We start from the raw sequence: 24,222 nt of genomic DNA, 5'->3' as shown, positions 1-24,222 counted from the left end.
TTGACGGGATCAAAGCAAAGTGAAGAATGATGCAATGCTGCTCATGAACGATTCGCCTATATTCAGACTTCCATCCATTGACTATGCAGAAAAGAGAGGATCAATAACCTGGTGGGAATAAAGCCTGACAACAATGTGTGATTGATGGACTACAACCCAAATGATACAACTTCAAATGAGACTTGAATGTGACTTTGAGTATGAGACTTTTTGAGTCAAGAGCCGACCGATACCTCTTCATGGATATGGGTGTCACATTAACATTTCCATCTTCCAAAGATGATGATAGAGAGCTGCTTTTGAGTATTGCTCTAAAGAATGCTGAGATTTAAGAGCTCAGGAATTGCAAGGATAATAAGGATTTCATCGACTAGAATGTAAAAGGAAAAGTAGATGCGATGTTAGACACGTTTTGAGACACAAACAGCAATAAAAGGATTAATGTAGATCTACAAATGAGTGAAATAGTTGAACGTAAGAGTAAAGGAAAAGTAGAAGAGTGATACTTTTCTATGAATGGGTGGACAATCAATGATATTTGAGACGATAATTCTGGGAGGATCAAATTTGATAAGAAGAGAGAGAAAACGAACGAAAGTTGGAAATGTATAGGATTATGGACTGCAGGATGTATTCAACACTGATGTCTACTGGTGACGAGGGTCAGTATCAGGTGTTGCAGGAGTTCACTGCCGAAGGTTAAGAACAAGTGAATCCCTTTCTTAAAGACGGAACCTTGTTAGGCAACTGGACATTGAAAACTGAAGAAGAGCGAAAGAACTCTGGATATGTGATAGGAAATGTTGTTGTAAAGGTGTGGTACGAACATGTAAGGAAAAACTGACGTGGGAAATTGACACTAATGCATATGAGTGAAGGTAATGGGCGCAAGCAAAGTGGAGAAACACAAAACATTGTAGAATGAGAGTACGAAAGCAAGCATGCAGAAATGGGGAAATTTAGTTTGATCCCTTGCGTACTAAACTGCAAAAAAGACGACATCTCATACTTGAGTCTTTTCAAGAACTATTCACTTCAATAGAATGAATTGATTATCATTGAAATGATAACTAGTGATAATATCTGTTGTAAATCACAACAAATAATTTAAACCAAGCTTTAGCATACTTGGGATATTGGGTCAAATATATTTCTAACGTTAAAAGAACACTGCTATAAACGAACTGATTTTCACGAATGTAAGAACATATGACAGCACTTTCCCTCTTCTATAGGAAATAGTTTGTTTTTTGCTCCCAAGAGCTGGCTGTTTTGTGTGCTCCCACCACAAGCTAGATCATACAATACTCGGCAAGCTGCTGCATGTCATGATCAATGTGTGGCCGTTGGCAACTCAAGGTTGGGCCGTTTTGATAACTGTTTCTTTTCCTCCACTCGAAATTTTTTGAACTCTTTACCTTCTCAAGTCTTTCCCAGTGTGTATGACCTGCCACATCCTAAAAGACAGGTTTTTTCACTTCCTCTAATATTAAAAATATTTTTTCCTGTCTCTTCTTTCTCCACTTTCATTAACCTCTCCATGTTTCCTGATGTGGGATTTTTTTGCATGACTGGAGGTTCCATCGTAAAACAGATGACAGAGAAACTCTTTAATATCAAGAGCTAACAATAACACTAAATAATGTCTCATAAAAGAAACATACTAGTAACTGATGTGATGAATACGGTGTATGTCTCTCATGATTACAATAGATAAGTTATACTTCATTTCCTGGAATAAAATCTGTCACAGTTATGATGTACAAGTTGCTTATGTGTTCGTATCTTTGAATAGCGAAGCAGACGACATGATGATGATGATCCTCCTGCTGGTGCTGTCCATCGCCGACGTCTCTGTCGCCCTCATCCTCCTCACCCAAGGTCAGTATACCGCTGGGTCTATCGGAGTAACTTTCTATCCATCGTCAGGATATAATATGATCTCTGGGGAAGGGAAGACTCTTGACCTTAATAGTCAACATACTTTCGGGGTTTTTAGAGAGTCCTCAGTGTATAACGAGGTTATAGTATGAGTACTACAGCTACCTGTCAGTGTACCTCAACGCCTTTGAGGAATTTTCTATCTGATAGATCATACACCTCAGGCGATCTATGACCAACCTTGCTATAAATGCCTTGTACGAGAGATTATAAGAAGAGATTTCCAATGTGATGCAATACGTCTGTGAGTCCCATCGAAAATTTTAATCTAATTATAGGCATCCCACCATCGCTCTGGCAGTAATCATCATATGATGATGATCCATTCAGATCTAGTGCCTTATCTTGTCTTAAGATGAATTTACAAGATAGAAGTTTGATGTAGGCCACGATTAAGTGTTTATGACGTACTTAAACTCTTCGTCATTTCAGTAACTTACGCATAATGAAAATGTACGCATTACTGGGAGGTATATAGGTGGGAGAGAGTAATGAGTAGTAGGATGACGAAGTGATGTTGATAATAATGAAAGAGAAAAGAGAGATGTATGGACATTATCTGAAGGGAAGGAGTGCGAGTGATTTGAAGGTGTATTAGAGAAAGTGGCAGTAGGTAGAGAGGGAGGTAAAGGGTCTGACAAAGATGGCAAATGAGACTCGAGTAAGCGAGTATCTGGAAAATTCAGGATGGATAAAGAAACGTTTTGGGAGAAGGTTGATAGTGTTAAGAAACAACAGTAACAGAAGAAAACAACTAGGAAGATCGGTGAAAGGCATGAATGGCGAAATGATAACAGGCGAAAAATGAGTAATGAAAATTTTTTATCGAGGATGTAAGGCATGTGTACGTGTAGGAAGAGAGGAAAGTGATTGGTTCTCAGTGAATGTAGGTTTGCAGCAGGGGTGTGTGATGTCTCCATGGTTGTTTAATTTGTTTATGGATGGGGTTGTTAGGGAGGTGAATGCAAGAGTTTTGGAAAGAGGGGCAAGTATGCAGTCTGTTATGGATGGGAGAGCTTGGGAAGTGAGTCAGTTGTTGTTCGCTGATGATACAGCATTGGTGGCTGATTCATGTGAGAAACTGCAGAAGCTGGTGACTGAGTTTGGTCAAGTGTGTGAAAGAGGAAAGCTGAGAGTAAATGTGAATAAGAACAAGGTTATTAGGTACAGTAGGATTATGGAACAAGTCAATTGGGAGGTAAGTCTAAATGGAGAAAAACTGGAGGAAGTGAAGTGTTTTAGATATCTGGGAGTGGACTTAACAGCGGATGGAACCATGAAAGCGGAAGTGAATCATCGGGTGGGGGAGGGGGCGAAAGTTTTGGGAGCGTTGAAGAATGTGTGGAAGTCGAGAACAGTATCTCGGAAAGAAAAAATGGGTATGTTTGAAGGAATAGTGGTTCCAACAATATTGTATGGTTGCGAGGCGTGGACTACGGATAGAGTTGTGTGCAGGAGGGTGGATGTGCTGGAAATGAGATGTTTGAGGACATAATGTACTGCGAGGTGGTTTGATCGAATGATTAATAATAGGGTAAGAGAGATGTTTGGTAATAAAGAGAGTGTGGTTGAGAGAGTAGAAGATGGTGTTTTGAGATGTTTGGTCACATGGAGAGAATGAGTGAGGAAAGATTGCCCAAGAAAATATATGTTTCAGAGGTGGAGGGAACTAGGAGAAGTGGGAGACCAAATTGGAGGTGGAAAGATGTAGTGAAAAAGATTTTGAGTGATTGGTGCCTGAACATGCAGGAGGGTGAAAGGCGTGCAAGGAATAGAGTGAATTGGAACGATGTGGTATACCGGGGTCGACGTGCTGTCAGTGGATTGAACCAGGGCATGTGAAGCGTCTGGGGTAAACCATGGAAAGTTCTGTGGGGCCTGGATGTGGAAAGGGAGCCGTGGTTTCGGTGCATTATTACATGACAGCTAGAGACTAAATGAGAACGAATGTGGCCTTTGTTGTCTTTTCCTAGCGCTACTTCGCGCTACCTCGCTAAGGCGAGAGACAGCGACAAAGCAAAATAATAAAATAAAAAGAGAAATATATATATATATATATATATATATATATATATATATATATATATATATATATATATATATATATATATATTCTGTGATACCGGAGGTTACCAGTTCGAGAAGAAATCGTGAGCGAAGTCTCTTTCAGCCAGGTTATATCACTGGCAGTACAGTCTTGTCAATTAACATCTTACTCTAAAGGAAGCTACATGTTCCTCCAGATGGAAGTGGCGTAAATTTAGGTTGCAGGAACGTTTAAAGAGGTTCTCCATAACACTAGAACTCTTACATACAAATTGTTCTGATGTAACTTAGAATAAAAAGAATAAGATGTAATATTTCAGGTGGTCGTGATGTGTTGGGTGGTTCAGGTGAGGCGGTGGGCGCCGTGCTGAGGTCGGCGTCTCAGCCTCGTTGCTCCGTCATCCTCCTCACAGACGGCACCTTCCAACCCCACAATGTCTTCAAGGTAAGATGCAAACATGATGAACGATGGTAAAGTATATATGATCGTTATGTGTCCTAAGAATCGTTGCAGTATATATATTCTTCGGAGTCCACGGGGAAAATGAAACACTATAAGTTCCCAAGTGCACTTTCGTGTAATAATCACATCATCAGGGGGAGACACAGGAGAGAAATATAACAGTCAGTTGATATACATCGAAGAGACGAAGCTAGGACCTCATTTGGTAAGCATGCGATTGTCTAAGACAGACGACAAGCGTTCTTATACTATATTCATGTTGTTTAAGTCTAACAGAAAGATCATTACCAGTCTGACCAACATAAAATTTAACACAATTTCCACATGGCACTTTATAGATGCATCCAGGAGAATTATCTGGTGAATTCCTGATTACGATATTCTTTATAGTATTATTATTGCCGAAGGCAACATTTACTTTAAAGGATTTAAGCAACATGGTAAGTGAACGAAAATTATTACTAAACGGGAAAACTAAAACATTCTTGGCGTCAGTGTGTGGCTTGAGCTTAACTCTATAGAATTATTTCTTTGCTAATATATATACACTTATATATATATATTTTCTTTTCTTTTTCTTTCATACTATTCGCCATTTCCCGCATTAGCGAGGTAGCGTTGAGAACAGAGGACTAGGCCCTTGAGGGAATATCCTCACCTGGGCCCCTTCTCTGTTCCCTCTTTTGGAAAAAAAAAAAAAAAAAAAAAAAAAAAAAAATATATATATATATATATATATATATATATATATATATATATATATATATATATATATACTCTAGGAGGTAAAAGTACTATGGTTAATTTGATATAGTTTTAATTATATTTTCGTGATATATTTATCATACGATGTTTCCTTCAGATGGTGGGTGAGGTGAGAGCCCCCTGGGGTGTGGGGGTGTTCGAGGTGGCAGGTGACGGTCAGGACGACAACGTGACGCAGGCGCAGTTCTCCCAGGTCGTCGGCCAGGCTCGACTGGTAAGTCACACGCACGTTACTTACCCGGCTGTTATTACTTTACGTTGCTCTGTGATGGGTAGATCATTACTCATAAAGCGACCGTAATGTGACTTATTTTACTCAATATTGTTGCGGTAAATAGGTCAAGCTCACATCAATGCTGAAACAAGTTTGTCTCACATTTCTACTGAATCGATTTGATTACTCTTACATTATTGATAAGGTGGGTAGAACGCTGTCATATCACCAATAAGGCGACTTGATGTCTTCCAACATCAGTCTTTAAACGATAGATCTTTAACACATTACTTGTGAGAAGATATCACTCTGACCTTACTGCTGTGGCTGCAGCTCACTCCTGCCTCGTAGATACGACAGGTGGGTCACTCTCATAGTACAGTTACAACGGTTATGTCTACTTGAAATTACTGCACGGGAATGGCAGGGAATTTTCACGTTATTTCTAAAGTGAATAAGTAATTCTCACACTTCGGCTGAGGTGGGTAGGTTATTGTATGGTTACTGATAAGGTGGGTTGTAAGAGATGTTGTTGGTTTGGTGAGTCTTATAATACTGCTGAGGTAGATAGAGTATCCTGGCATTATCATTAAGGTGGGTAAAATATACCTTTATTACAACTCTGGCAGGTAGTTCATTCACACATACTGCTCAGGAGGAAATGTCACTTACATTAATGTTGAGGTGCTTGAGCTACATTTACATTACTGTAGAATCAAGCAGTCGTTCGTATTACTATTACATCTTGTAGTATAGTACGAGTCAGGTAAGTAGACCTGTCATTAATACTCAGGCGAGGAGATCATTCATATCAAGCACGGTAAGTACGACACGCCATATGAATATATAAAAAGGCTTGTAGACAGATTATTATTGTTCAGTCGTGGTTGGTACCCTCACCTTACTGCTAAGATTGGAGGGCTGGTCTTGCGTTCCATCTAAGAACAGGGATATCATTTCTGTACCTCTGTTGAGGTGGGTAAGACAGCCAGACATGATTGGTAGCGCATGCTTTAGTCATACATCTATTGAAGAGATTGGGTCAATCTTGTACCACTTCTATATTTACTGCAAAACTCTACTTTATTACTCATGAGGTTTGTGAATTTTTTTTCATGATAATAAGAAGGTGATTAAGAACACTTAAAATATTACTACGCTAAGTAGATCACTCTATCATTACTGAAGCTCATTATCACATTGCTTCTGAAGTGGTTAGGTCATTGTCACATCACTTCTCTGGCAATCAGATCCCACATCACGTTGATGTTGGTGTGGAGAAACCATTTTCATATTATCTCTACCAAGCTGACGTGCAACAGCTACGACAGGTGTCCTGGTGCGTGACGGTGGTGGTGGTGAGCGACGACCCGGCCTTCCTCACCTCCTTCGCCAAGTGGTCCCTCAAGCGTCGCCTTCTGGTGTGGTCGACGAGGCTCCTCGTCGTCACCCGCCTGCCCCTCCCGGAACTGAAGAACCTCCAAAGCAGCCACTGGACCTACTCTATGATGAACACAATGTTTCTCAGACATGTAGATACCACAAGCAACATAAGGTTTGTTCTCCAAGGCCTGAATCTATTATCTAATCAGACGTAATGGTGACTTTCATGTGAGTATCATCATACACAGGTATGATAGGAGTTATTTTGAGTTGACTGTTTGTTTGCATGGATGAAGGTCCACGGTAAACAAGAAAGCATGAATATGTACATGTGTATATATGTATATGTCTGTGTATGTGTATGCAGTCTGTTGTGGATGAGAGAACTTGGGAAGTGAGTCAGGTGTTGTTCACTGATAATACAGCTCTGGTGGCTGATTCGGGTGAGAAACTGCAGAAGCTGGAGACTGATTTTGGTAAAGTGTGTGAAAGAATAAAGCTGAGAGTAAATGTGAATAAGAGCAAGGTTATTAGGTATAGTAGGGTTGAGAGACAAGTCAACTGGGAGGTGAGTTTGACTGGAGTGAAAAAAATTTTGAGCGATCGGGGCCTGAACACGCAGGAGGGTGAAAGGCCTGCAAGGAATAGGTGAATTGGAACGATGTGGTATACCGGGGTCGACGTGCTGCCAATGGATTGAACCAGGGCATGTGAAGCGTCTGGGGTAAACCTTGGAAAGTTTTGTGAGGCCTGGATGTGGAAAGGGATCTGTGGTTTCGGTGCATTATACATGACAGCTAGAGACTGTGAACGAATGTGGCCTTTGTTGTCTTTTCCTAGCGTTACCTCGCGCACAGGCTGGGGGAGGGGGCTGTCATTTCATGTGTGGCGGGGTGGCGACGGGAATTAATAAGGACAGACAGTATGAATTATGTACATGTGTATATATGTATATGTCTGTGTATGCATATATATGTCTACGATGAGATGTATAGATACATATTTATATGTGCGTGTGTGGACGTGTATGTATATGCATGTGTATGTGGGTGGGTTGGGCCATTCTTTCGTCTGTTTCCTTGCGCTTCCTCGCTGACGCGGGAGACAGCAACAAAGTAAAATAGAAAAAAAAAAAAAAAAAATATATATATATATATATATATATATATATATATATATATATATATATATATATATATATATATATATATATATATATGTGTGTGTGTGTGTGTGTGTGTGTGTGTGTGTATGCGTTTGTGTGTGTGAGTGATGGGGCCGTTATTCGTCTGTTTCCTAACGCTACCTCGCTGATGCAGGAAACGGCCACCAAGTATAATAAATATAGAGTAAATGAATGAATGAATAATAATAATAGTAATGACAATAATAAAGATAATGATAACAATAATAATAATGATAATGATGATGATAATACTAATCATAATGATGATAATACTAATATTAATGATAATAATGATAATAATGATGAAAAAATGCCCTTGGATTTTCACTAGATTTCATTATTTTCTTACAAATATGTTAAAATTTTCTTGAACACATTCAACGAGAATTCTGTTTATATTAACAGAATCATCAATAACGGTAATAATGATGAAAATTATCCGGATGTAACCAATTATACTGAACGATGATGATGTACATGATAACTGCAGTAATCTGAATACTGACGTCATTAGGAATTTATTAATATATAATACATTACATTGAGGAAAATGACACTTTCTGCCTCCACAGGTGCGTGGTGTACTGCCACATACCGTACAGTCCGAGAGGAGCAGAGACAGTGACTGTTGCCTCCTGGAGCCCAGACCAAGGACTCACCATCTCCCCACAACAAAATCTCTTTCCAGAGAAATTTACTAAGTAGAGATGCTATTTCTTTTTCTCTTTTTCACAGTTTACAAAACGTGTAAATCAGGTTCCTTCTTGTTTGTAAATGTTCAGCATGTTAAAACAAATGTTTATCTTTGTTTTTAAATGTTTCTGCAAGCATGAAAATATTAGATAATTTATGTGATTAGTTATACAATCTTTATTCAAAATTGTTAATAGCAATGTTTTCTAACAGAATAAATGGGTCACTTCTATTATCCATGGCACCTAAAGTACATCATAACAAAAAGTAAACTCATTTTCTTACTTTCAAAGTATTTCAGTGGAAACTACATACTTTTTGTTGAAGTACAACCATAACAATTCAGTACTTCTACAATAGATTTTCTAAAAAGTTTTCAACCACTTCAAATGACCTTCATATTTGGGTTACGAGGAACGTAGATTCAAGGGTGAACTGTGTTAAGTACATAAAGGAATATATATGTTTCTTCAGCTTTTATGGTATGGCGGTGAACATCACTGGATTACCCTGGCCGCCCTTTTTCTTTGAGTATGAGGAGAAGGCCACTGATGGAACCAGTGTCAAGAACTACAAGGGACCTGATGGACTACTGTTCCTAACTGTAGCAGACACCCTCAACTTTACATACAGTTTCCTCCCAGTCAGTACCTGGAAAGAGGTGAGTGCTCGTCTTGGCTATATACCGTATATGTACTGTGTTGGTACAAGCAACATTTGATGATGAGACCTGAAATGACAATCTATGATCTACACTTTGGTACATGTTGAGCTTTTGTTCATCACATAGAGAGAAGCGACCTTTCTCGAGCATTACTGAACTTACACAAAACTTCCCGAGCTGCTCAGATGTGAGTTATGGTCAATAAAATGCTAGAGATATGCATTTGTGAGGCATGTTCCGCAGAGACTTTCTTCTGTGTATATGAAATAATCACAATATTGAATCATTCCCCTGTTAACCTTCAAAAATGTGTTAACCCTTACAAACCATGATAATGTTAATTTCAAGAAATGCTGTATATTGTGCCTCTTGTATTTCACATGATTCTTTAAATGATACATCAGAAGACGTACTCTTCTCTTAATATCAGAGAAGGAGATCGTCTCCTACCATTCAGTGGAGCATTTACAGGAGGGAGCTAGAAATACGGAGTTGTGGTTCTTCGTACATAGTAATACATTTCGTAAGATTTTCACATCACAGTTAGTCATGAATAGCATAATACTTCGGATGTACATTCAAGGATGATTCCCTGCAGGTTGAATGTTATTTGTGTCTATTATTTACTTTGTCATTATACGAGAAGTAAACTGTTGAGAATACTCGTAAGAGCAAAAGTATTTAGAGCTCTGCGTTAAGCTAAGTAATTAGTCTCGTTTCCATTTTCTATTCCCTTCAGCAGTGCAAAGGAAACTGCAGGTCACTGTGGTGAAAATAAACAGCTAGGACTAATTCTTTCATGCTTGCATGAGGAAGTTAAATGAGTGATTATCCAATTTCTACAGTTTTTACGTTGTTGGCTTAATGATTAGTTCATCTGAGAGCAAAGAATTGGTAATTCTTCATATCTAAGGTCTGCTTCAAAGTAACATGGCGCACTACAGAGTCTAGTCCCTGGTAGATACGAGTGTCCATCTAGAAGTGAAGTGTTTTAGATACCTGTGAGTGGATTTGGCAGCGGACGGAACCATGGAAACGGAAGTAAGTCACAGTATGGCGGAGGGGTGAAAGGTTCTAGGAGCGTTGGAGAATGTGTGGAAGGCGAGAACGTTATTTCGGAGTGCAAAAATGGGTATGGTTGAAGGAATAGTGTTTCCAACAATGTTATATGGTTTCAGGTATGGACGTTAGATCGGGTTGTGCACAGGAGAGTAGATGGGCTGAAAATGAGAGGTTTGATGCCGATATGTGGTGTGAGGGGGTTTGATCGAAAAAGTATTGAAAGGGTAAGAGAGATGTGTGGTAATATAAAGACTGTGGTTGAGAGAGCAGAAGATGCATCAAATGGTTTGGTCACATGGAGAGAATGAGTGAGGATAGATTGATAAAGAGGCTATATATGTCAGAGGTGGAGGGAACGAGGAGAAGTGTGAGACCAAATTTGAGGTTGAAAAATGGAGTGAAGAAGATTTTTACCAATCGGGGCTTGAACATGCAGGAGGGTGAAAGGCGTGCAAGGAATAGAGTGAATTGGAGGGATGTGGTAGACCGGGGTCCACGTTCTGTCAATGGATTGAAACAGGGCATGTAAAGCGTCTGGGGTAAAGCATGGAAAGCTTTTTGGGGGATGGATATGGAAAGGGAGCTGTGGTATCGGTGCAATACACATAACAGTAGAGACTGAGTGTGAACGAATATGGCCTTTGTTGTCTTTTCCTGGCGCTACCTTCAGCGCACGCCGGGGAAGAGGGGAATTATTTCATGTGTGGCGGGGTGGCGGCAGAAATGGACGAAGGCAGCATGTATTAATCTGTACATTTTTTTTTTTTTTTTTTTTGCTTTGTCGCTGCCTCCCGCGTTTGCGAGGTAGCGCAACGAAACAGACGAAAGAAATGGCCCAACCCACCCCCATACACATGTATATACATACACGTCCACACACGCAAATATACGTACCTACACAGCTTTCCATGGTTTACCCCAGACGCTTCACATGCCCTGATTCAATCCACTGACAGCACGTCAACCCCGGTATACCACATCGATCCAATTCACTCTATTCCTTGCCCTCCTTTCACCCTCCTGCATGTTCAGGCCCCGATCACACAAAATCTTTTTCACTCCATCTTTCCACCTCCGATTTGGCCTCCCACTTCTCCTCGTTCCCTCCCCCTCCGACACATATATCCTCTTGGTCAATCTTTCCTCACTCATTCTCTCCATGTGCCCAAACCATATCAAAACACCCTCTTCTGCTCTCTCAACCACGCTCTTTTTATTTCCACACATCTCTCTTACCCTTACGTTACTTACTCGATCAAACCACCTCACACCACACATTGTCCTCAAACATCTCATTTCCAGCACATCCACCTTCCTGCGCACAACTCTATCCATAGCCCACGCCTCGCAACCATACAACATTGTTAGAACCACTATTTCTTCAAACATAGCCATTTTTGCTTTCCGAGATAATGTTCTCGACTTCCACACATTCTTCAAGGCTCCCAGGATTTTCGCCCCCTCCCCCACCCTATGATTCACTTCCTCTTCCATGGTTCCATCCGCTGCCAGATCCACTCCCAGATATCTAAAACACTTTACTTCCTCCAGTTTTTCTCCATTCAAACTTACCTCCCAATTGACTTGACCCTCAACCCAACTGTACCTAATAACCTTGCTCTTATTCACATTTACTCTTAACTTCTTTCACACACTTTACCAAACTCAGTCACCAGCTTCTGCAGTTTCTCACATGAATCAGCCACCAGCGCTGTATCATCAGCGAACAACAACTGACTCACTTCCCAAGCTCTCTCATCCCCAACAGACTTTATATCTTATCGAGAAATATGATGAAGGTACATGAAAACTTTCTTGATTACTTTTTCCGATTATTTGATTACATTTCATCACCACTTGATATGTTGAATCTGTTCTACGATTTTTCACAGGCAGCGGACAAAGTGGTGGAGCGAAAATCCCTCATGTTGGTTATATCACACGTCTTGCTGCAGACTCGAGCCGAACGATACGACTTTACATTTGCTTACACTTTTACCTCCTTCGGCTTCGGGTTGGCTAAGCCTGTGCTCAAGCCTCAGTGGCAGAGCCTGTACTACCCTCTGGCTGACGAGGTGTGGGCCTCCACTCTGGCGGCGCTCTCACTGATGCCTGGCCTCATGTACATGGTAAGGGTTATGGAAGTATTAATGATCATCTTCTTATGGTTTTCTTCAGAAATGTTTAATGTGGATATGTTCTTAGTCAACAGCCCCGTTCTCTGAGGGTCGTCAGAACTTTATGTCTATCAGAACTGTAAAGGTAATGGTTTGAAGTTGTAAACAATTGCTTCACCTTTCATTTAGTGACGTCAGTAAAGTTAACTTTTTTTCCTTCTGAATTCCACAGATACCATAACACAAGTTATACATCAATATGCAACATCTTGGAAAGATACTATGTGATTTATCGCCTTTACTCGTACAGACATTTGAAAATCCATATAAAGTTACAGAAACTTACACGGATACATACTTTCACACACACATATAAACACATACGAACACACAAATACAACTTTGCGTATATAATGATAATGATTCAAAGGAGGAAGGGATAAAAGTGACATTGTTTAGTGGTTGGGACAAGATGAAGGAGGACATATGCCTGAAGGGATTTCGCCTCCAGGGCAGTGTGCGTAACTAGGCTGGGATAAGAGAACAAAATACATTTTCTAAACAGATGTTTTACTAGAGGATAAGATTCACAGTGATCTTACTGGAGGATATGATTCAAAGTAATTGTTAAGGATGTATCGAATGAATTTCAAGATTACTGGTACTCCATACACATCCTGAAGTTGGCTACATGTATTATGTATTATCTAAGAATAAATTTTCTTTCTTATCTTTTCTAGACCAGCAAGAAGAACGTTGTGTTGTCAGGCACCTCCGGTTATCATCGTAACAGCAGAGGTTTTGGGGCGATGATTCAAGAATTGTTTGGCACGTTTACTGGTCAGAATCTCTCCAAGTGGCTACCACGCGATAGTCCAAGCCGGATACTGATGGCAGTCTGGCTGGTGTTCGCCTTCATCTTCGGGACGGTCTACCGTGGCAACCTCACCGCCGCCCTCACACTGCCCAAGTACCCGCCTCGTCCTGAGACTTTGGAGGAACTCGTCGATCACGTCAACAAGTAAGAGTGATAGACATCAGTGAAATGAAATTACTTTTCAGGCTTACAGGAAATTGTGGACATTATGTGCTCAGTGTAAAGACATTTTCACACATACAGGGTCACAATGCCTCCGTTTGGGAAAGAGTGGCAAGAAAACTTCAGACAGTCTGGGCTAAGGACATATGAGCGGTTGGCGGATCTCATGTACGTCGGTCCTTCAACCCTTGAAGGCTTGAAGCAAGTTACTGAGAAGTAAGTTATCAAGAGTGAGTCTGAGCTTGTTAAATGTATGTAATCACTGTAACCTATTGCTTAATATATACCCACTATAAATCATTGTCTTGACACGTTAAGCAAACTGAATGTGGATGATTCTCTACCACTTCTAAAACAACACTGCTCCTCCCTAAGCTGATGCTCTGTACATTCCTTTGCCATCTCAATCAATATCCTCCCATACAATTTACCTGGTATACTCAACAAATTTATACCTCTGTATTTTGAACACTCACCTTTATTTCACTTTGCTTTTATACAGTGACATTATATGCATTCAGTCAATCCTCAGGCATCTCCCCATGATCCATACATACATTGAATATCCTTAACAACCAATGAACAACACAGTCACCCGTTTCTTAACAAAGTCCATTGCAACACTATCCATTCCAACCGCCTTGCAGCATTTCAACTTCTGCAAGGCTTTCGCCATCTCTTCTTTTTCAGCAAATGACTCTTCATGACTCTCTCACTTCCCATACCACCCCAACTATAATACCCTACATCTGCCACTCTATCATCAAACACATTCAACAGTCCTTTAAAATACTCGCTCCATCTCCTCCTCACTTCATTGCAACCTGTTACCACTTCCCATTTTGCCGCCTATACCGATGTTCCTATGTATTCTGTTATCTTTCACACATTATTTACCTCTTTCCAAAACATCTTTTTATTCCCCGTAAAGTTTACTTATACTCGCTCACCCCAACTCTCACTTGCCATCTTTTTCAACCCATGCACTTCCTCTTAACCTCCCACCGCTTTCTCTTATACATCTCCCAATCATTTGCATTCCTTCCCTCCTTCTTCATCCCACCACTCACTACCATCTTTAGTCTGTTCATCTCCCACCTTTCGCATGCCACATGCACCTCTTGCACATGCAAGCACCGCTTCCATGAATACCTCCCATTCCATACCAGCTCCCCTTGCTACATTCCACTCAGTTTTTGCCATTCTGCACTCGGTCTCTGCTGGTATTTCTTCACAGAAGTCTTTTTTCCAAATTCACTTACTCTCATCACTCTCTTCTCCCTTATATTGTTTCCTCTTTTTCAAAAACCTCTACAAGACTTCACCCTCATCCTCCTCGAGGGTGCAGATCAGAGTGTCTGAATGTGTGTGGATGTAACCAAGATGAGACGAAAGGAGAGATAGGTATTATGTATGAGGAAAGAAATCTAAATATTTTGTCTCTGAGTGAAACCAAGCTTAAGGGTAGAGGGGAAGAATGGTTTGGAAAAGTCTTTGGAGTAGTCAGGGATTGGTGAGAAAAGAGCTAGGGAAGGAGTAGCACTATTCTTGAGGCAGGAGTTGTGGAGTGTGTGATAGAGCGTAAGGAAGTAAATTCTGGATCGATGTTGGTAAAACTGAAAGTGGACGGTGAGAAATGGGTGATTATTGGTGCTTAAGCACTTGGCAATAAGAAGAAAGATCATGTGAGGGAAGTGTTCTGGGAGCAGTTGAGCGGGTGTGTCAGTAGTTTTGGTGCACAAGAACGGGTATTAGTGATAGGTGATTTAAATGCCAAGGTAAGTAGTGTGGTATTTGGGGTATTATTGGTGCACATAGGATATTCAGTACTATGAATGGAAATGGTGAAGAGGCAGTAGAGATGTGTGCTGAAAACGACTGGTGATTGGGTATACCTGATTTAAAAAGTGAGAAATGCACAAGTATACGTATATGAGTTAGAGAGATTGTCAACATTATTAGATTCAGTATTATTTGATAGGCGTGTAAAAGAGAGAATTTTGAATATACATATTCTGAGAGGGTCAGCTTGAGGAATGTCTGATCACTATCTTTTGAAGGCGGTGAAGATTTGTTGACGTTTTCAAGAAGATGCTGGGATAGAAGAGTCATGAGAGTAAGTGAGCTTGAAAAGGAGAATTTTGTTAAGAAGTACCAAGAGATATTGAGTATAGAATGGCAAAAGGTGGTAGCAAATGAAGTGAGATGGTGAGGAATGGGAGGTATTTAGGGAAGCAGTGTTGGCATGTGCAAAAGATGCAAGTGGCATGCGAGAGGTGGGAGATTGACAGAATAAAAAGGGTAGTGAATGGTGGGATGAAGAAGTAAAGTTGCTTGTGAAAGAGAAGAGAGAGGCATCTGGGCGGTATCTATAAGGAAGGAGTGCAAGTGATTGGGAAATGTATAAGAGGATGCGGCAGGAGGTCAAGAAGAAGGTGCAGGGGTCGAAGAAGAGAAAAAAATGTGTTGATGTGAGAGAGTATCACTGTAGTTTAGGGAAAATAAATGCTTTTGGAAGGAGGTAAATAATGCGCTAAAGACAAGAGAACGAATGGGGAAATCGATGTAGGGAGCAAAAGGTAAAGTGTTAACAGGTAGTGATGCAGTAAGAAGATAGAGTTAGGGTTTTTGGGTCTGAGTGGTTTGTATAGAAAAGTGAGTCAGGGAGAGTGGTTTGGTGAAAGGAGAAGTGGTGAAAGCCTTTCTGGAGATGAAATTCCGGAAGGCAGTGGACTGGATGGTATTGCAAATTGAATCTATCAAGAAAGTGGGTAAATGTGCTGTTTCTTGGGTGGTAAGGAAATTTAGTGTCTGTATGGATCATAAAAATTGGAGGAATGCATGTATAATGCCACTGTATAAAGGCAAAGGGAATAAAGGTGAGTGTTCAAACTACAGAGGCATAACTTTGTTAAGTATACCTGGAAAATTATATTGGTGGATATTGATTGAGAGGGTGAAGGTACATAATGAGCGTCAGACAGGCTAGGAACAGTATGGTTTCAGAAGTAGCAAAGGATGTGTAAATCAGGTGTTTGCTTTGAAGACTGAGTGTTAGAAATCCTTAGAAAAACGGACGGATTTGGATGTGACATATATGGATCTCAAGAAAGCATATAATAGGGTTGATAGAGATGCTTTGCGGAAGATCTTGATTGTATATGGTGTATGAGGTAAGTTGCTAGAGCAGTGACATGTTTTCATCAAGGATATAAGGTGTGTATACGAGGAGGAAGAGAGTGATTTGTTCCTAGTGAAGGTCAGCCTGCGGCAAGGGTGTGTAATTTTACCATAGTTGCTGAATTTGTTTGTATTCAGGGTGGTGAGGGTGGAAAATAATAGAGTTCTGGAGGAAAGTTCTGGGAACTTAGTGAGTTGTTTTTTGACGATGTACAGCAATGGTGGCTGATTCGAGTGAGAAACTGCTGCCTTTATTCATCTTCCCCCGCACGAGCGCGATGTAGCAGTAGGAAAAGACAACAAAGGCCACATTCGTTCACACTCAGTCTCTAGCTGTCATGTATAATGCACCGAGACCACAGCTCCCTCTCCATATCCAGGTCCCACAAAACCTTCGATGGGTTACCCCAGACGCTTCATATACCCTGGTTCAATCCAGTAACAGCACGTTCATCCCAGTATAGCACATCATTCCAATTTACTTAATTCCTTGCACGCCTTTCACCCTCCTGCATATTCAGGCCCCGATCACTCAAAATCTTTTTAACTCTATCCTTCCACCTCCAATTTAGTCTCCCACTTCTCCTCGTTCCCTCCACCTTTGATATATATATATATCCTCTTTGTCAATCTTTCCTAACTCATTCTCTTCATGAGACCAAACCATTTCAATACACCCTCTTCTGCCCTCTCAACCGCACACTTTTTATTTCCACACATCTCTCTTACCCTTTCATTACTTACTCGATCAAACCACCTCACACCGCATATTGTCCTCAAACATCTCATTTCTAACACATTCACCCTTCTCCGCACAACTCTCTCTATAGCCCACGCCTCGCAACCATATAACATTGTTGGAACCACTATTCCCTCAAACACACCCAATTTTCCCTTACGAGATAATGTTCTCGCCTTCCACACATTCTTCAATACTCCCAGAACTTTCGCCTCCTCAACCATACTATGAATCACTTCCGCTTCCATGGTTCCATCCGCTGCCAAATCCACACCCAGATATCTCAAACACTTCAATTCCTCCAGTTTTCTCCATTCAAACTTACCTCCCAGTTGACTTGTCCCCCAACCCTACTGTAACTAATAACCTTGCACTTATTCACATTTACTCTCAGCTTTCTTCTTTAAAACACTTTACCAAACTCAGTCACCAGCTTCTGCACTTTCTCACATGAATCAGCCACGAGCGCTGTATCATCAGCGAACAACAACTGACTCACTTCCCAAGCTCCCTCATCCACAACAGACTGCATACTTGCATCTCAATCCAAAACTCTTGCATTCATCTCCCTAACAACCCCATCCATAAACAAATTAAACAACCATGGAGACATCACACACCCCTGCCGCACACCAACATTCGCTGAGAATCAATCACTTTCATCTCTTCCTACACGTACACATGCCTTACATCCTCGATAAAAACTTCTCACTGCTTCGAAGAACTTGCCTCACACACCATATATTCTTAATACCTTCCACAGAGCATCTCTATCAACTCTATCATATGCCTTCTCCAGATCCATAAATGCTATATACAAATTCATTTGCATATCTAAGTATTTCTCACATACATTTTTCAAAGCAAACACCTGATCCACACATCCACTACCACTACTGAAACCACACTGATCATCTACAATCTGATGCTCTGTACATGCCTTCACCCTCTCAATCAATACCTTCCCATATAATTTACCAGGAATACTCAACAAACTTATACCTCTGTAATCTGAGCACTCACTTTTATCCCCTTTGCCTTTGTACAATGGCACTATGCACGCATTCCGCCAATCCTCAGGCACCTCACCATGAGTCATTCATACATTAAATAACCTTACCAACCAGTCAACTATACAGTCAGCCCCCCCCCCCCTTTTTTTTGTGTGTGTGTGTGTGTGTGCATATATGAGTATATATGTGTATATGAGTGGATGGTGTTTCTAAGTTTCCCGGAGATACCTGGCCAATGTGTGAAACGGTGATTAAGTATTACAATAATGATAATGACAATAATAATGATCATCCCTGTGGATAGGGGTGAAATAGTACTGCCCACGAAATCCTCCCCTAATGTTCTACTTTCTAAAAGAAGAGACATAGATGGAGACCTACTGAGGACTTTTTCCTCTAAGACTTAATCACCTACCTTCGACGCTGCCTTGTTAGCGTGGGATATGGCGAGTAAGTTCGAAAAGAAAGAAAAATTAATATCTTTTCAGAGAGGGACACATGACTACTCGCCTCGTGTTCGGTTACTGGACGGCTGAATATCTCACACGACCAGATGGCACCATCGGCCTTTATTTTGGAAGAGAAATTATCGATCCTGGTACCTCTGGGTGGCCCATCCCTCACGACGCCCCTTACAAGCCAAATCTGGACAACATAATGATGGCCGTGAATGAGGTGGGTTGCATATGCTGTGATATCTTTCCTTTTTCTAAATAAGAATGGTATCACAGGATTATCCCAAAGCGAAACGATATGTTATTTAAGCAAGAATATATTTCTCTTTAATGCTGTGCTTTCGGAACTACTGTAATATCTTATTAGGCTAACATAGTCCCTCAATGAAATGCCTTCGGTATGATGTTTACAAGGAATTTAGAATAATCTCCACGTCGTATTGCATGTTCCCTGTTGATTAGAAGTAATCCCTTAACTGCAAGAAATGTATCCTCATAGGCAGGATTGTATGACAAGTGGACAGAAGACACGCTGGAGGAAACCCGGCGAATTGGTCGAGCAAGAACGAGAAGGCGGCAGCTAGAGCAGGCGGAGGAGGGTGGGGAGATGGCCCAGTCTGACGCTACAGGCATCAAGGCCCTCACCATCGTCCACATGCAGGGGCCTCTCGTGCTCCTCCTCCTAGGTCTCATTATCAGTGGGCTCGCCTTCATCACAGAGACGATAACAGCGTCATACATTCAGAAACACAAAGCATGATAGATTCATATCTTTATGTGTGCTTCTTATTTGTTTTTCTACATTGTAAATTGAAGGAAATGAATAAACGGTCAGAAATCTCAAAAACGTCTAAGGCCTTAAGGTATACCACGTGTTAACAGTATATTGTCTAAAGTGTCTCTTATTATTTACGACCTCCCTTCCGTAATAGAAAAAGTATTCGATTACGCAAAAGATGTAAGAACTTTTCTTGTTTGAATCACTCATTGATTAAATTAGCAAAATCGGGGGAAACAGGATTATCAATGGCCATGCCACACTTCTGTTTGTTGGTATTCCCTTTTTCTAACCAATATTTTTTTGGAGTTTCTAGAACAAATACGTTACCTAAAATATCTTTTTACAATCAACTTTTTCTAACATTTATGACCGACACTTTTACTATGACTAGTTGGTAAAACTTTTCAGGAATTCTTCCTTAAACCCAGCGGTCTTCATGATTCTGATAAGTTTAGATATGAATGGGAAATAAATGGATAATTGCATTTTCTTTTAGATGTTTCATGATAATCAGGTGAAAAAAATTCACTGGTGTCTTCAATATTCCAAAGAGCACAGAGTATCTGTCACATTTCATATGTTAGTGATGAAGAATAGAAAATTTCACCAAAGTGTCTGACGGATTGCATTTTCCCTAATGTTTCGCCATCAACCCCCATCAAGGAAGAAGTGCGTAAGACAAGGGAACAAATGGGAACTTCAGTGAAGGGGGCTAATGGGGAGGTGATAACAAGTAGTGGTGATGTGAGAAGGAGATGGAGTGAATATTTTGAAGGTTTGTTGAATGTGTTCGATAATAGAGTGGCAGATATAATGTGTTTTGGTCTAGATGGTGTGCAAAGTGAGAGGAAGAGGGAGGATGACTTGGTAACCAGGAAAGACGTAGTAAAAGCTTTGCGGAAAATGAAAACCGGCAAGGCAGCGGCTTTGGATGGCAGTTCAGTGGAATTTGTTAAAAAAGGGGGTAACTGTATTGTTGACTGGTTGGTAAGGTTATTTAATGTATGTATGATTCATGGTAAGGTGCCTGAGGATTGGCGCAATGCTTGCATAGTGCCATTGTACAAAGGCAAAGGGGACAAAGGTGAGTGCTCAAATTACAGAAGTATAAGTTTGTTGAGTATTCCTGGGAAATTAAATCGGAGGGAATTGATTGAGAGGGTGAAGGCATGTACAGAGCATCAGATTGGGGAAGAGCAGTGTGGTTTCAGAAGTGGTAGAGGAGGTGTGGATCAGGTGTTTGCTTTCAAGAATGTATGTGAGAAATACTTAGAAAAGCAAATGGATTTGTATGTAGCATTTATGGATCTGGAGAAGGCATATGATAGAGTTGATAGAGATGCTCTGTGGAACGTATTAAGAATATATGGTGTGGAGAGCAAGTCATTAGAAGCAATGAGAAGTTTTTATCGAGGATGTAAGGTATGTTTACGTGTAGGAAGAGAGGAAAGTGATTGGTTCTCAGTGAATGTAGGTTTGCGGCAGGGGTGTGTGATGTCTCCATGGTTGTTTAATTTGTTTATGGATGGGGTTCTTAGTGAGGTGAATGCAAGGGTTTTGGAAAGAGGCAAGTATGCAGTCTGTTGTGGATGAGAGAACTTGGGAAGTGAGTCAGTTGTTGTTCGCTGATGATACAGCGCTGGTGGTTGATTCATGTGAGAAACTGCAGAAGCTTGTGACTGAAAGAAGAAAGTTAAGAGTAAATGTGAATAAGAGCAAGGTTATTAGGTACAGTAGGGTTGAGGATCAAGTCAATTGGGAGGTAAGTTTGAATGGAGAAAAACTAGAAGTAAAGTGTTTTAGATATCTGGGAGTGGATCTGGCAGCTGATGGAACCATGGAAGCGGAAGTGAATCATAGGGTGGGGGAGGGGGCGAAAATTCTGGGAGCCTTGAAGAATGTTTGGAAGTCGAGAACATTATCTCGGAAAGCAAAAGTGGGTATGTTTGAATGAATAGTGGTTCCAACAATGTTGTATGGTTGCGAGGCGTGGGCTATGGATAGAGTTGTGCGCAGGAGGGTGGATGTGCTGGAAATGAGATGTTTGAGGACAATATGTGGTGTGAGGTGGTTTGATCGAGTAGGTAATGTAAGGGTAAGAGAGATGTGTGGAAATAAAAAGAGTGTGGTCGAGAGAGCAGAAGAGAGTGTTTTGAAATGGTTTGGTCACTTGGAGAGAATGAGTGAGGAAAGATTGACCAAGAGGATATATGTATCAGAGGTGGCGGGAACGATGAGAAGTGGGAGACCAAATTGGAGGTGGAAAGATGGAGTGAAAAAGATTTTGAGTGATCGTGGCCTGAACATGCAGGAGGGTGAAAGGTGTGCGAGGAATAAAGTGAATTGGAACGATTTGGTATACCGGGGTCGACGTTGTGTCAATGGATTGAACCAGTGGAGACTTGTGTGAGGAAGTACCAGCAGAGACTGAGTGCAGAATGGAAAAAGGTGAGAGCAAAGAACGTAAGGGGAGTGAGGAGGGAATGGAATGTATTTAGAGAAGTAGTGATGGCTTGCGCAAAAGATGCTTGCGGCATGAGGAGCGTGGGAGGTAGGCAGATTAGAAAGGGAAGTGAGAGGTGGGATGAAGAAGTAAGATTATTATTGAAAGAGAAGAGAGAGGCTCTTGGACGAGTTTTGCAGGGAAATAGTACATATGACTGGGTAATCTATAAAAAATGAGTCAGGAAATCAAGAGAAAGGTGCAAGAGGTGAAGAAGAAGGGAAATGAGAGTTGGGGTGAGAGAGTATCATCACATCTTAGGGGGGATAAAAAGATGTTTTGGAAGGAGGCAAATAAAGTGCGTAAGACAAGAGAACAAATGGCAACATCGATGAAGGGGGCTAATTGGGACGTGATAAAAAGTAGTGGAGATGTGAGAAGGAGATGGAGTGAGTATTTTGAAGGATTGTTGAATGTGTTAGATGATAGAGGTGCAGATATAGGGTGTTTTGGACGAGGTGGTGTGTGAAGTGAGAGGGTTAGGTAGAATAATTTGGCGAATAGAGAAGAGGTAGGAAAAGTTTTGCGGAAGATGAAAGCCGGCAAGGCAACGGGTTTGGATGATACTGCAGTGGAATTTATCAAAAAAGGGGTAACTGTATTGTTCACTGGTTGGTAAGGATATTTAATGTATGCTTGACTCATGGTGAGGTGCTAGAGGATTGGCGGAATGCATATATAGTGCCATAGTACAAAGGCAAGGCGATAAAGGTGAGTGCTCAAATTACAGAGGTATAAGTTTGTTGAGTATAACTGGTAAACTATATGGGAGGGTATTGATTGGGAGGGTGACGGTATGTACAGAGCATCAGACTGGGGAAGAGCAGTGTGGTTTGAGAAGTGGTAGAGGATGTGTGGTTCAGGTGTTTGCTTTGAAGAATGTATGTGAGAAATACTTAGAAAAGCAAATGGATTTGTATGTAGCATTTATGGATCTGGAGAAGGCATATTTTAGAGTTGATAGAGACGCTCTGTGGAAGGTATCAAGAATATATGGTGTGGGAAATGAGAGTTTGGGTGAGAAAGTATCATTACATCATAGGGGGAATAAAAAGATGTTTTGGAAGGAGGTAAATAATGTGCATAAGACAAGAGAATGAATGGGAAAATCGGTGAAGGGGGCTAATGAGGAGGTAATAACATGTAGAGGTGATGTGAGAAAGAGATGGAGTGAGTATTTGGAAGGTGTATTGAATATGTTAGATGATAGAGAGGCAGATATAGGGTGTTTTTGTCGAGGTGGTGTGCGAACTGAGAGGGTTAGGATAAATGATTTGGTAAACAGAGAAGAGGTAGTGAAAGCTTTGCGGAAGATGAAAGCCGGCAAGGAGGCGGGTTTGGATGGGATTGTAGTGGAATTTATTAAAAAATTGGGTGATTGTGTTGTTGACTGGTTGGTAAGGATATTTAATGTGTGTATGGCTCACGGTGAGGTGCCTGAGGATTGGCGGAATGCATGCATAGTACCATTGTACAAAGGCAAAGGAGATAAGGGTGAATGTTCAGATTACAGAAGTATACGTTTTGAGCATTCCTGGGAAATCATATGGGAGGGTGTTGATTGAGAGGGTGAAGGCATGTACCAAGCATCAGATTTGGGAACTGCAGTGTGGTTTCAGAAGTGGTAGAGGATGTGTGGATCAGGTGTTTGCTTTGACGAATGTATGTGAGAAATACTTAGAAAAAGAAATGGATTTGTATGTAGCATTTATGGATATGGAGAAGGGCTATGATAGAGTTCATAAGGATACTCTATGATAGATATTAAGAATATATTGTGTGGAAGTCAAGTCGCTAGAAACAGTCCGCGAAAGAGCACTAGGAAAAGAAAACAAAAGCCACATTCGTTCACACTCAGTCTCTAGCTGTCATGTATAATGCACCGAAACCACAGCTCCCTTCCCACATCCAGGACTCGCAAAACATTCCATTGTTTACCCCAGACGCTTCACATGCCCTGTTTCAATCCAATGACAGC

General features: G+C 40.9%; 1 protein-coding gene across 1 annotated transcript; it reads left to right on the top strand.

Moving 5' to 3' along the window:
• The first annotated feature begins 8,574 nt into the window (after positions 1–8,574).
• On the top strand, positions 8,575–19,797 carry LOC139758569 (ionotropic receptor 21a-like). The gene is made up of 7 exons (XM_071680092.1): positions 8,575–8,699; positions 9,166–9,352; positions 12,310–12,546; positions 13,275–13,555; positions 13,655–13,789; positions 18,994–19,180; positions 19,460–19,797. Exons 2-7 carry the CDS (start codon positions 9,176–9,178, stop codon positions 19,718–19,720), a joined length of 1,278 nt encoding a protein of 425 aa, XP_071536193.1. The 5' UTR covers positions 8,575–8,699; positions 9,166–9,175; the 3' UTR covers positions 19,721–19,797.
• The last annotated feature ends 4,425 nt before the right edge of the window (positions 19,798–24,222 follow it).

This window comes from Panulirus ornatus, chromosome 30 (assembly GCF_036320965.1).
Source record: "Panulirus ornatus isolate Po-2019 chromosome 30, ASM3632096v1, whole genome shotgun sequence".
Classification (NCBI taxonomy): Eukaryota; Metazoa; Arthropoda; class Malacostraca; order Decapoda; family Palinuridae; genus Panulirus; species Panulirus ornatus.
Note: the sequence above shows the minus strand (reverse complement) of the source record. Positions and strands in the feature narration are given on the sequence as shown.